The following is a 12328-nucleotide window of genomic DNA, read 5'->3' as shown; positions in this document are numbered from 1 at the left end:
GTAATTATACGAGCTCTTACAGTCCGTTTCATAGTAGTTTCTTTCGCATATTTGATTTTTATTCCATCTTTTAGCTTCTGTTGTCACATAGCAACTCTTGTGTATATTTTTTTCATCGATTTAGTGGATGAATTGGCGGCGATCAGAAGGAACGGCTCTTGAGCTGATGTAGTTTGATAAATTGCCTTGATTGAGTAATGGGATCGAATATCCAAAATCAAAATTCCGATTTGTTTCTTCAAAAGTTATTCAAAATGGGGAGCCGGTGCTTGTTGCCCTCCTTGTAGGGAAGGTCTTTGTTTTGTTTGACTAGAAAACTTGTTAGGGTTATGCGGCTATTTAGAAAAGGTGGGTGGGGCATGATGCGGCTTTTTGATGAATATAATCACTTAAAATTCCATACATTTCATACCCGCACATGTGGCTGAATATAATCAAGGTTACACCCTTGAATACTATTAATAAAATTTACTTAAGTGGACGATATGCATTGTCCAGATATAGGAATCCATCTGTCTGACTATACATGCATTTACCGGAAATTTCATGGTCGTTTCTTTCACATATTGTATATTTTTTTCCTCTTTGTAACTGCTGTTGTTGCACTGTAATAGATATGTTTGCACTAGGGTAGTGAGTGAATAATTGGTTATTAGAGCAATGACTTTCAAGGTTATGGCATTGCTTAAATTGCCCTTCTTGAGGCATGGGTTTTGCTTCAAATATCCAGCATTGGAATTTCCATTCGCGAATAATGTAAGTAAATTTACTTTGTTGAACTATATGTATTTTTATGCAGCAGATGCGAGAGAACTGTGGAAAACACATCTGTAGTTGCTCTAAAATGCCCTTCTTGAGTAAATGTGACATCCAAATTTGGATTCCAATCGTGAAATTGTTATTAAAATTTACGTAATTTGACTATAGGTAGCATAGCCTATTTGACCCTTTTTCTGTGCATTGCGTGCAACGCGCGCTTCTTGAGTAATGGGTTTTCTGACAAATATTCCTTCATATTTTAATTGGACTATAGGTATATTTGTTTAGGGGAATTTTAAAAAGTACCTTTGTATAGGGGTTGCATACATTTTTATGCATCATTTGGTTATTGGGTAAAAGGATTTCTAAAATTTGGGGGAAATGGAGAATTGGGAAATCCATTAAAAAATCTAGCGGATGGTTCCACTTTATATACGTTTTTATTATTTCCTTTAAAGATAAGAATAAACCTTTGTTGTTGAAATTCCTGTTAAAATAACCCTTTACTGTTGAAATCTCCATTACGACTTGATATAGTAGAGTTGTTTTCAAAGAGAACTACTTTGACTTTGGCACTTGATGCCGTCTCACGTTTTTTTTGGATAGAGTGGAAGATTATGTGATTATTTTTTGGCATTATCCGTTAAGGAATTGGGCTGTTTCATTTATCTTTGACTCCCAATTTGATAAGATGCAAATTTTACTCTTCGCTGGCACTCTCTTCAATTAATGTTCTTTACTTGGAAGTTTTCCTGTCTCTTCTCGATGCTGCTATAATCAGTAAGAGGATATGGTCGGGTGAAGGTAGTAATCTAGCAATTAGATTGCATCTTGGGCAGTGTTATCAAAAGCGAAAAGCGCAAAAAAGCTCTAAGGTCAGCTGGGGCTTTAAGCGCAAAGCGCAAATAAAGCGTGGGCTTTAATGAAAAAAAGCGCAATGGTGCAAAAATACAAATATATATATTTTTAGTCCAAGATTAATAATAATAAGCATGAATAACAAATGTATGGCAAAGAAATTGTAAAAATATTACGATAAAGTGAGATATTAATCATCTAGTGTCACCTCTCCAAGAGAGGCTCATTGGCAAGGAAAAGTATGTCTTAGAGCCTTGATGATGACACTGAAGCGCACATAAAGCGAGGCGAAGCGCTCAACATGTTTTGAGCCTCGCTTCAGGGCTTAAGCGCGCTTAAAGCGCGCCTTTGATAACACTTGGGTTCTCTTTATCTTTGATGGCATGCTACTAAGATCTACCTAGGTGTTCAAGTTCCATCTGTTACTCTAGAGCACAGAGGGTTGGGCAGGAGAAGTAGATTTTCTTGAGAAAGAAATTTCCAAGTATATCTGGTCTCTTATTTTATGTTCCCTAATCATCATCGAATTGAGTGTCTAGACCTAACCTCTAAATGCTGTTTAAATATAAATGCCGAAGTTCTGTTGGCCCAATTTTTTTGGTTGCTTTGGAGCACTTGTTTCGGTATTCTACTATTTATAACAGCAGAAGCGCTTTCCTTTTCCTCTCCATGTTCCGTCGCCTTTGTTTGGGAAGTATGTTGTCGACCTTTAACTGATATCTTCTTCTTGTTATTATGTGAAAAGCATGATAAATGTTGACTGGTATTGCAACTTCTCAAAATGATGCTTTATAGTTGTAAATTTGGAATACATAATTGGGAAGCCAACAAGCATTAGGCTCCTACTTCTGTTTTAAATTTGTAGGAGTCAAATTTTTATTGTTACTTTCTAAATAAATGGCTTAAGTTGATCTTCTGGAATGTGTAATTTATTTAATCCCGTAATTGACCATAAATTTGTATTTTAGAAGGTGTAGCTTTCCAATATAGGGATGTTATTTTTTTTAGTGTGAGATAATAGTTTTTGGTGTATATTAACAAGTGGGTGAGCGTTCAAGGTTTGAACCTTAGTTATCAATGTGGGACTTGGGTGTTTTGGAGGAGACATGGGAAATACAAAGCTGCTGGGGCATTGATGTAAATGATATCTGTGGAAGTGATTGTATGCATTCATTGGTTTTTTTTGTTAAAATTAGGGTTCATAATTGACCTCAAGAAGTTTGGGATTGAGATGCAGTAGTATAGTAGTTGTTGTAACTGTGATGTATTCTATTGTAAGAAGATTCCAAAAAAGCAGTTTGGTCTTTATATAGGTGTACTGTCTTTTGTTTTTTCGTGTTTTGAATCTGATTTTGTTTAAATATTTTGCAACTTTTGTAGCTCAGTTGATGAAACTTTATCCACATATATATAGTTCTTCGAATTTCTATTTAAGCATGTTATTTGTTGTGTTACAAAATATATTACAGAATTAGAAATGATGACACTGGACAGATGGTGCGAGTAGAAAATGTAGAGGATTAATGAGGGAATAAGATAAGGTCACCTAATATAGTTTATCGTTCTGTGAGACCTCCGAACTCCCTGATCTAGATGTGACAATGATGATTGAAGGTATTAAAGTGGAGAAATAGCCCTAGAATCTTATGGAAGAAAGTAGTTTAAAGAACCTATAATCTCACCGGATTAATGCGGACTTTGCTAACAGCACAACATGATGGGGGCGAAGGACCACATGTACCAGTAATAGTCGAACTAACGTTTAGTTATTGTTGTTACATTTACATTAGGCTCGGTGTATTGTCAAAGGGTTGATGAGGCGATACTTTAGTGTTGAAGCTAGTGCAGAACATGTAGGAATTTTCCTCGCTTAACCAGGAAAGCACCAAGGCGCTAAAGTGTGCACCTCATTGTCCATGGATATATAATGGGAAAGTTAGCACATAACTTGGAAATCCATTGTTCAAGTTACGAAAGTCGGTGGATACTGGCCTTGCCCTACTACCCTTCTCTTTTAAATACCATTCTTGGTTTCTTGATACGATTCGAATTTGTGACGTGCATCTGTCAGATGGCTCATCACATAACAAATAAATAATTTACTTTGTTCTATTTTTTTCAAATTCTTTTCCCATACAAGGGTTTCATGAAGCTTTCCCTGGCGGAGATGATTTCGAAAATTTTCTATATGATATCCCTGGCACCAAACACACATAGCTTGAAAGCTACTTTTCTTAGATAGGAAATTGATTATTGGAAGTTACAGTGTTCTAGAAGCCTTTGATATGTAAAGAGTCGAGGAAGAAGAGAATATCGGCAGATAATAGTATCAAATTACCACCAATCGTTCACACAATGATGCAATATCTAGTGAGCAAAGGAGGTATTGAGCATGTGTGAACCTGGTATTCCAGCCTCTGTACCATTTTAGGGTTTTGAAGTGAACTGTTCTATCAAAAAGGTCTTTTTTGATAGATTCCAGAAAGCTAAAACTACGTCCTCAATTTTATTCTTCACAGGCAGTGATGAATTCATGAGGCTTTTAGGATTTAGTATTCCTGATTTTTCTGTTCAGAGTCAGGATAGGTCTGCTTCAATTTGCTAGGGTATCTAGTTATAACCTTGCTCTGTATGTCAGACGTGGCTGTAACTTTAAGACTTTTTTCTGAGCTTATTCTTAGGTGTGTGACATCTCCCTTATTCTGCAAGGATCTTTTTCATGATGCATCATATTTGAGGTCATGGTTCTGTAAGATATGTTGGCTTGCACTCTGTATAGATATCTTTTTAATACGGTGAATGGAGTTGCAACTACTCTTAAGTATCCTGTTTGTCTCTTGCCAAGCTTGTTTCATCTTGGTATGTGTAGTAGAATTTTCCTGTTCGTGGTGTGGGACGGCTTGCCCACTCTCTTCTTGTTATTTTTAATAAACTTGTGTATTTTGAGTGCCTCTTAATTTTTTTGTTTGCCTTTTGGGCTCTGCCCAATTGTTAAGATGATTCTGCATGCTTTTAATGTGTATAAAGCGCCTTGTGAAAACATGAAATTATTCACGGGAATCACAATCCTCTGCTAGATTTAGAGTTGAATAAAAATCATGAAGTATCTTTAGGATATAAGCAGGTAATATTGTTGCAACCATAGACTCTTTCCATATGTTGCAACTAGATGGTTATCAACCTTTGTTATTCCCCGGGAAAAATATTGAAATAACACCTTTATCCTCTCATTTTGTTTTCTTTGCATTTTGTCCTTGCAGTATCTGGCATATGGAGTTGAAGGGAGCATATTGCTGCTTCGGACCTGCATTGATCATCTGAATGTTTCTGGGAAAGACTTGAAGAACACACAGCTGGATCCTGTTTTTGCTTCCATTTTCAGATGCATCCTAGACAAGCCAAATTTCAGCACTGTTTTTTCTGAATCCCTCAAGGATACTGCAATCAGTGAGGAGTTTTTAGTGAATCTATCAAATGATTTCGACTTGAAAATATCTGAAAAAATCGGAGTTGGCCTTGCATTGTCAGACTCAGAAAATGTTGATGTCAGGAAATGTGGTGAGCCCATCTTCCTCCAGATCCTGTTAATAGTACTTAGGTCCTAATTTAATCTATCATGTAGTGGAGGAAAGGAGGTAAAAGAATGTGTGTTAAGTTGCTGTATTTCCTTTATCTAGATGTGCTTGGTATTTTGCAGGAACCAACTATTGCATGGGTCAGATTGCGGAATTATGTTCCACCAACTCTTCTTTAGATGATGTCAAGCGAATTCAGGATGTTCTTTTGTTTCTGGATCAATCTGAAGGCCTCTCTAAGCATGTAGACTTGTTTATGCATATGCTATCGCTCGTCCAGTCAAAAGAAGCCCATTTCGTTTTAACTCCATTGCTATCTGACGAACTTCGTGAAGCTAATATTTTGAGGTATTTTGTCTAAATTTAGTTGTGGTTCTTTGATCTCTTTTATCTAGTAACTTGTGCATTAACATAAGCATGACGTTACCTTGTCTTTTTTGTTGCAGGAACTTAGATTTCTTAAATGATGACGGTGAAGATGATTTTGATGCTCTTGTGGCAGAAATGGAGAAAGAAATGAGCATAGCAGACATAATGAATGAATTGGGTTATGGATGCACTGCTACTATCTTGCAATGCAAAGAAATGTTATCCTTATTTTTGCCGCTGACTGAAGTGACTGTTGCTAGGATACTTGGTATGGTTGTACGTACCCGTTCAGGCATTGAGGATAACCTTAATGTGTTCTCAACTTTCCGTGCTGCTCTTGGTAGCAGCACTGCATCTGATCCATCACCATTGAGTTCTTGGAATGCCGATGTCCTTATTGATGCTATAAAGCAACTTGTGAGTTCCATCACCTTAATTGTTTATCAGTTTGTAATTTTTGATGGTGCAGTTATAGCTTGATGATAAGGAACAGATTTACCACCTTCCACCTCTTTGTGTGCAGGCTCCTGGACTTAACTGGGTAACTGTTATGGAAAACCTAGATCACGAGGGTTTCTATATTCCCGATGGAGCAGCCTTTTCCTTTTTGATGTCCATTTACAAACATTCCTGTCAGGTACCTCCATTCTTCCCTCTATACAATGCATGCATCTATGAGGCTACCCACTTTTTACTTTTCTTTTTAGTGGCTTGAAAAAAAGGAACATGGAAGAAGTAAAGTTTTTGGAAACGTTTCTAGACCTGAAACAGGGGATTCACACATATTTTGTATAATGGAACATGTAATTTACTTCAGTTACTTATCCACTTCCCTGTTTATAAGTAGGATAATTTCTTCTGCTTGCTTTTTCTTTGGAACTTACGCTTCCGTTTGTGTTACTTCATGTGTTTATTTATTTCTTTCTCATTCTTGTTGAAGTAAGCAATTTCAATGGGCCACTGTAGATTGGTATCACCATCCACCAAAAAAATAAAAAAATTAAAAAAATAAAAAAAATTTAACCTTCTGGAATATTTTTGTTGTATATCCTGCCGGAATTGTAGGATCCTTTTCCTCTTGGAGCTATTTGTGGTTCTATCTGGAAGAATGCTGAGGGCCAGCTTTCCTTACTCAAGTATGCTGTCTCGGTGCCTCCTGAAGTGTTTACCTTCGCGCATTCTGGGAGGCAACTGGTATGATGCTTTTAATATTTAGCTTATCTACAACCTCGTATCTTGTATGATTGGTCTGAACAGACACTGTGTTGGAGCAGGAGTATGTTGATGCAGTGAATGACCATAAAATCCAAATTGGACATGCAAATCATGCGTGGCTGTGTCTTGACCTTCTTGAAGTTCTTTGCCAGCTGGCTGAGAGAGGCTATGCAAGTTCTGTCCGATCCATTCTGGAGCACCCTCTGCAGCACTGTCCAGAAGTTTTGCTTCTTGGGATGGCCCACATCAATGTACTGGGCATGGACACTGATTATGAATCTTTTATTGTTTTTATATTTTCATCTGTATTAATCAAAATGCCTTTGAATAACTTGCAGACTGCATATAATCTCCTGCAGCATGAAGTTTCTGCTGCTGCTTTTCCTGTTATGCTAAAAAATGCTGCTGCTAGCGGTATGATTCTTCATTTATGGCATGTTAATACTAGCATCTTGTGTTGGGGTCTTGTACAAGCATTGAACGTTGATCTGGACAACATGCACAAAGTTTTGGATGCCTGTCAAGAGCTAAAGGTTGGATTATTTCCCAAATTTAAGTATTTAACCGTGATGCATAAGATTGATACCATTAGTATGTTATTCGAAATGATCATTGGTGTATTCAGTTCTTAAGATTATCTACTTGAGTTTGTAACCAGTCATAGTTATGGAGACTTCAAGTATGTTAACGTTCGGCTGTTAAATGCATCATTAATATAGCATGCTGCTAGTAATATGGTAAAGAACGTCCTTTTGCATAGTTATTTGTTACAGTCAGTAAGAGATGAAGCAATGCAAAGCGAGTTTTCATCACTTAGTGGATGCAGCGATGCACTACACAGACAATGAGGCACAAAGGGATTCCATCGAGAAGCGGTTGATTACTTTGATCAACAAAATTAGAAGATGAAAAAGTAAAAGAGGAGGAGGAAAAAAGGACATTGGGCTATTTGTATATTAAATTTTGTCTCCACATATGTTTCAGCATCATCTTTGTAGTCCTTATTTTCTCTGTCTTTCTCGATTTTGTAATGCCTGTTCTAGAACTACCTGTATTTCTTTATACCTTTGATATAGTCTTTTCTTTCTCTTTCAAAGAAATGGCTTTCTTTTTTTTCCTTTTATGCAAGTCCTCTTATTCTGCTACTCCTATCTTTGTTTTTGCATCTCCTGCTCTCTGTATGATAAAGGGCAGCTCAGTGCACTAAGCTCCCGCTATGCGCGGGGTCCGGGGAAGGGCCGGACCACAAGGGTCTATTGTACGCAGCCTTACCTTGCATTTCTGCAAGAGGCTGTTTCCACGGCTCGAACCCGTGACCTCCTGTTCTCTGTATGATACACTTACTAAAATGATTAAATATGAAATCGAGTTCAGTATTGCAAATAATTCTTTTTTCTGGTTGATTAGTTGAAAATGGAAAAATGTTTTGTGATTAAAGTTTTCATTTGATGGTCTTGTTGAAATTATATTGATGTTTACTTTAAGGAACTGGTTTAATATCGTCATTACTGTATATTCGATGCTAAATTAGTAATTTTAATGCTCTTTGATTGTTATATGTACCGAATGGATATGTAAGTGGTATCTCATTTTCAGGAAATTGTGCGCTTCATTTCCACGAAGCGTGCGCTTCATTTCTTGCGTCATTTTGAGCCCGTGGATCTTATCGTTTTTTGCTCTTTCTGCTTTAAAACCCTGGTTGCAGTTTAAATATTCTAGATGATTCTAGTATGCCAGGCGTAATGGCTGAATAATATTTGTAAGTTTGTTGCCCGAAGAGATAAAAGAATGTTTTGGTTTCATGATTAATTCTTCTAGTTCTATTATTATATATCATTTGTTTGAGGAATGGGCGGCATTAAGACCTTCTGTTCTCTTGCTTATCCAAAGGACTTTCTTTTACTGTACCTGCTCGTTGATTGAAATATACATTGATCTCTTCATGCACATTTTCCCCTGTTTTGCGTATCCCATCTTTCCTTCATCCTTCCAGTATGTGAACTCATGATTTTTTGTGTCTTGCAGATTCTATCATCAGTACTGGATAGGATTCCTTATGTTTTCGGGATCAGACTTGCTGCCCTTGCTTCCCACAAAGAACTCATGGATTTAGACAAATGGTTGAGCAATAACTTAAACACATATAAAGATATCTTCTATGAGGTTTGTTTTATCCACAAATTTGAAATTTGAAATATTGTTCTGTATTGTTGCTGTTCTTAACATTTACTCTGCATTGTCACCGTTCTCAATGTTGGAGAAACTTTTACTCTGCCATGGCCCGTGTTAAGCTTTGTGCTGAACTCTATATGTGTTTGCAGGAATGCCTTAAGTTCTTGAGGGAGGTACATCTCAGTACTCAAGCTCAAGATGTTGCTTCCAGCCGCTTTGATCCTCCCAATGCTCTTTGGACTATTTATTCAGAAACTTCTTCTACCTTTTTAAAGGTCCACTTTCGAGATTGATTAGTCTTAGACAGCATGCACTTAAATTTTATTTTTGCTCATGTTTGGATATTTATTGTGCAGGTACTTAAGTCTCATTCTGGCCTAGTTTCTTCACGCCACTTAGCTGAGGAGCTGGACAAGTTGCAAATAACATACATGGATGCTAATTCACGGCTTAAGAGTGTTGGCGGTGGTGATTCATCCACTTCTGATGATATTGAAGCGGAAGCGAACATATACTTTCATCAAATGTTCTCTGGTCAGCTGACTAATGATGCAACAGTTCAAATGCTTGCTCGTTTCAAAGAATCAAGTGAAAAGAGGTCAATTTTACAAGAACCACTCATATTATTTTTAAATACCCTGCACTAGGAAAATGGGTCGGGCATTGCTTTTCTTTTTTCACTTCTTTTGTTCTGACAGAATGGCAGTTGCTTTTCCTTTCCTCATTGTGCTCTTTATGCTCTGAAAAGCCATGTGGCTGTTACTTAATACTCGCCATACTTCAACGTGTTATGAGGGCTCATTGTTGGGTGAAGTGAGAATACATATATTTCTCTCACTTTTCTCTATAAGCTTGGTTTTGGTATGCTCAAGATACTTGAGAGTTCCCATCCTAAACACAAGTTACTTATCTTAATATAGATATTTTTCAGAAAAGAAGTTAAATACTTTAATATCAATTTAGTTTTTCAAGTTGGCATTGAATACTGATGAAATGGCTTAATTTAGTGCTCTAGTCTACAGTCATCATTCATTAATATTTTGCGAAGTTAAGAGATATTGAAATGATAGTTGAAATTTGCAGGGAGCAAGCAATTTTCGAGTGCATGATCGGTAATCTGTTTGAAGAATACAAATTCCTCTCCAAGTACCCAGAAAGGCAGCTCAAAATTGCGGCTGTTCTATTTGGTGAGTTTGTCAGTGTTTAATCTTTCAACTGGTTATCTATCCGATTTTCTGTTAGATCGCAATAAATTCTGCTGGACTTTTAATGTGTTTTTCTTGAGTTACAAATGAAGGGGAGCCTTGGAGCATCGGTAAAGTTGTCTCCGTGTGACCTATTGGTTACGGGTTCGAGCGGTGGAAGCAGCCACTAATGCTTGCATTAGGTAGGCTGTCTACATCACACCCCTTGGGGTGCGGTCCTTCCCAGGACCGTGCTAATTTGGGATGCTGTGTGCACTGGCCTGCCCTGCCCTGCCCTTACTTGATTTACAGCGTGCTTATTGCAGATATACAATGTACTATTTTTTTAATGATAGATCTGTTTATCAGAAGTTACGTTCCCTAATAACTTCTTAAAGGTGTTAGTTGTGCCCTTATGTCCCTTGAGGTCCCTATCCTTCACTTTTCAAGTATGGACATATGAAGGTGTTAGGCATTTGTAGTCCAATGGGCTCTGTTGCAGCTAATAGCAATAAGAGGATATTTTAATAGCATATGCAAGAGGAGGATTAAAAAAGAATCAGAGTATTTAACTGTTGGAATTCAATATCCACGGTCAATTTTTTCATATTAACAAAGTTGATCATAGTCAAAGCCCAAAAGTCTGGGGTTTTTCTTTTGAACAGATAAAGTGGTGTATAATAATAGAATAAAACTAGAAGCCTGGCACTAAGCTAGTGCCTGGATAATTACGAAGTTCAAAACCCTTCTGTACAAAAACAAAAAGAAGATCCCACCTTCGATGAACTCTAACATACTATGTTCATATTTAACATCTTGTAAGTTACATCAACAAGCCAAAAAACCATTTGTTTCCTTCCATATAACCAAAGCTTGGCAGTGTTCCATACTTTTCTGACTGATTACTTCAAACCTTCAATCCCCCAGCTTATCAAAAGATCCTTCACAGTGAATGGCATTAGAAATTGAACTCTGAATATAGATTGAAGAAAAGGGCCCGAATCTTGTCAGGACGCTGTTAAAAAGATGACTGCTGCTCTCCTCTTTGCTGTTGCACAAAAAACATCTGCTGCTAGGATTGGGCATGAATTACTGAAAATCGAATTACCGAGCCGAATTGGGACTTTCGGTTATTTGGTAGTTCGGAAACAGCCGCCCTACCTTTCAAGGTGGGGGTTAGGTCACAGACACTCTACCCTCCTCTGCACTCCCACATGGTGGGATTCTACTTTGGGCTTGTTGTTGGTTATTTGGTAGTTCGATAACCGGTACGGTATTTGGGAGTAAATTTCAGTAATTTTGGTAGCCGGTTTCGTTATCCGGTTCCAGACAGCCGTTATTACCGAATACCGAAGTAGTACCGACTTGTAACTTTTTTTCTTGGTTTCAGTTGTTTGATTCTCTGGTTTATTTTGACCCACAATGTCAAATTGTCTGACTATGTGGCACTAGTCTGCTCATTGAATTTCTTGCTGAATTTGAAGGATTTGTGTTGCCAACACTATTTTTCAATTCCCATTTAATGCTTTCTTTCAACTTCCAAGCCTCGATTAATTTTTCTCACTGTTCTTTGCACTCTATGTTCATTAGGTAGAATCAGTCTTTCAATTTAATTATCAGTCTTCTTCTTTAACCAAAAGTCAGGAGTTTTTACTTTGACTAGTGTTAAGAGATAATTGCAATACTCCACCCTGTCAAAATGTTTTTTCCTTCAATACGTAATTACCGTATTACTGTACTGGACAAAATTTTTGCAGTTCTTTTTATTTGGTATCTACTTTCAATTATCGATTTCGAAACCAAACTTTGGAAACACCGAACCGAATACCGAATGCCCACTCCTATGTGCAAATATATAAACCTTTTATCTGGAGTTTGCCTTGGGTGAGAAACGCGCCATGTGAGGCTAGCCACAAAAAAACAACTGACTTTATAGGGCGCCTTCAGCTTCCATAACTGCTTCCGAGGTCTGGGGATCGTTTATCAGGAGAAGGTAAACACATGTCAGTGACCGATCACATGTTCATCAGAGTGCAATTGGGTTTGACTTGTATAGAATATTGTACACGCGAGAAGAAGAGCACTGGTTAAGGTCACATTAAGTCTGTAGCTACTCATCTTTGGCGACCTAATTAGACGTTACTCATTTTAGTCTTGAGACATCTTGACATCACATAATGAAACAAAGAGCTGATT

The 12328-nt window shown here is 37.4% G+C and overlaps 1 protein-coding gene across 3 annotated transcripts in view; it reads left to right on the top strand.

Annotated features, from left to right (window-relative positions):
- The window catches only part of LOC132064095 (uncharacterized), a 31282-nt gene that overhangs the window by 1139 nt on the left and 17815 nt on the right, over nt 1–12328 (top strand). For all 3 annotated transcript variants that reach the window (XM_059456973.1, XM_059456974.1, XM_059456972.1), the window contains exons 2-12: nt 4878–5175; nt 5315–5540; nt 5639–5978; nt 6085–6198; nt 6627–6755; nt 6836–7027; nt 7115–7309; nt 8802–8939; nt 9098–9223; nt 9305–9546; nt 10032–10135. In XM_059456973.1, the coding sequence (XP_059312956.1) occupies nt 4878–5175; nt 5315–5540; nt 5639–5978; nt 6085–6198; nt 6627–6755; nt 6836–7027; nt 7115–7309; nt 8802–8939; nt 9098–9223; nt 9305–9546; nt 10032–10135 (2104 nt within the window). The remainder of the gene's footprint in view (nt 1–4877; nt 5176–5314; nt 5541–5638; nt 5979–6084; nt 6199–6626; nt 6756–6835; nt 7028–7114; nt 7310–8801; nt 8940–9097; nt 9224–9304; nt 9547–10031; nt 10136–12328) is intronic.

The sequence above is a fragment of the Lycium ferocissimum genome, chromosome 7 (assembly GCF_029784015.1).
Source record: "Lycium ferocissimum isolate CSIRO_LF1 chromosome 7, AGI_CSIRO_Lferr_CH_V1, whole genome shotgun sequence".
Lineage (NCBI taxonomy): Eukaryota > Viridiplantae > Streptophyta > Magnoliopsida > Solanales > Solanaceae > Lycium > Lycium ferocissimum.
This window is presented reverse-complemented; position numbering and strand designations above follow the sequence as displayed.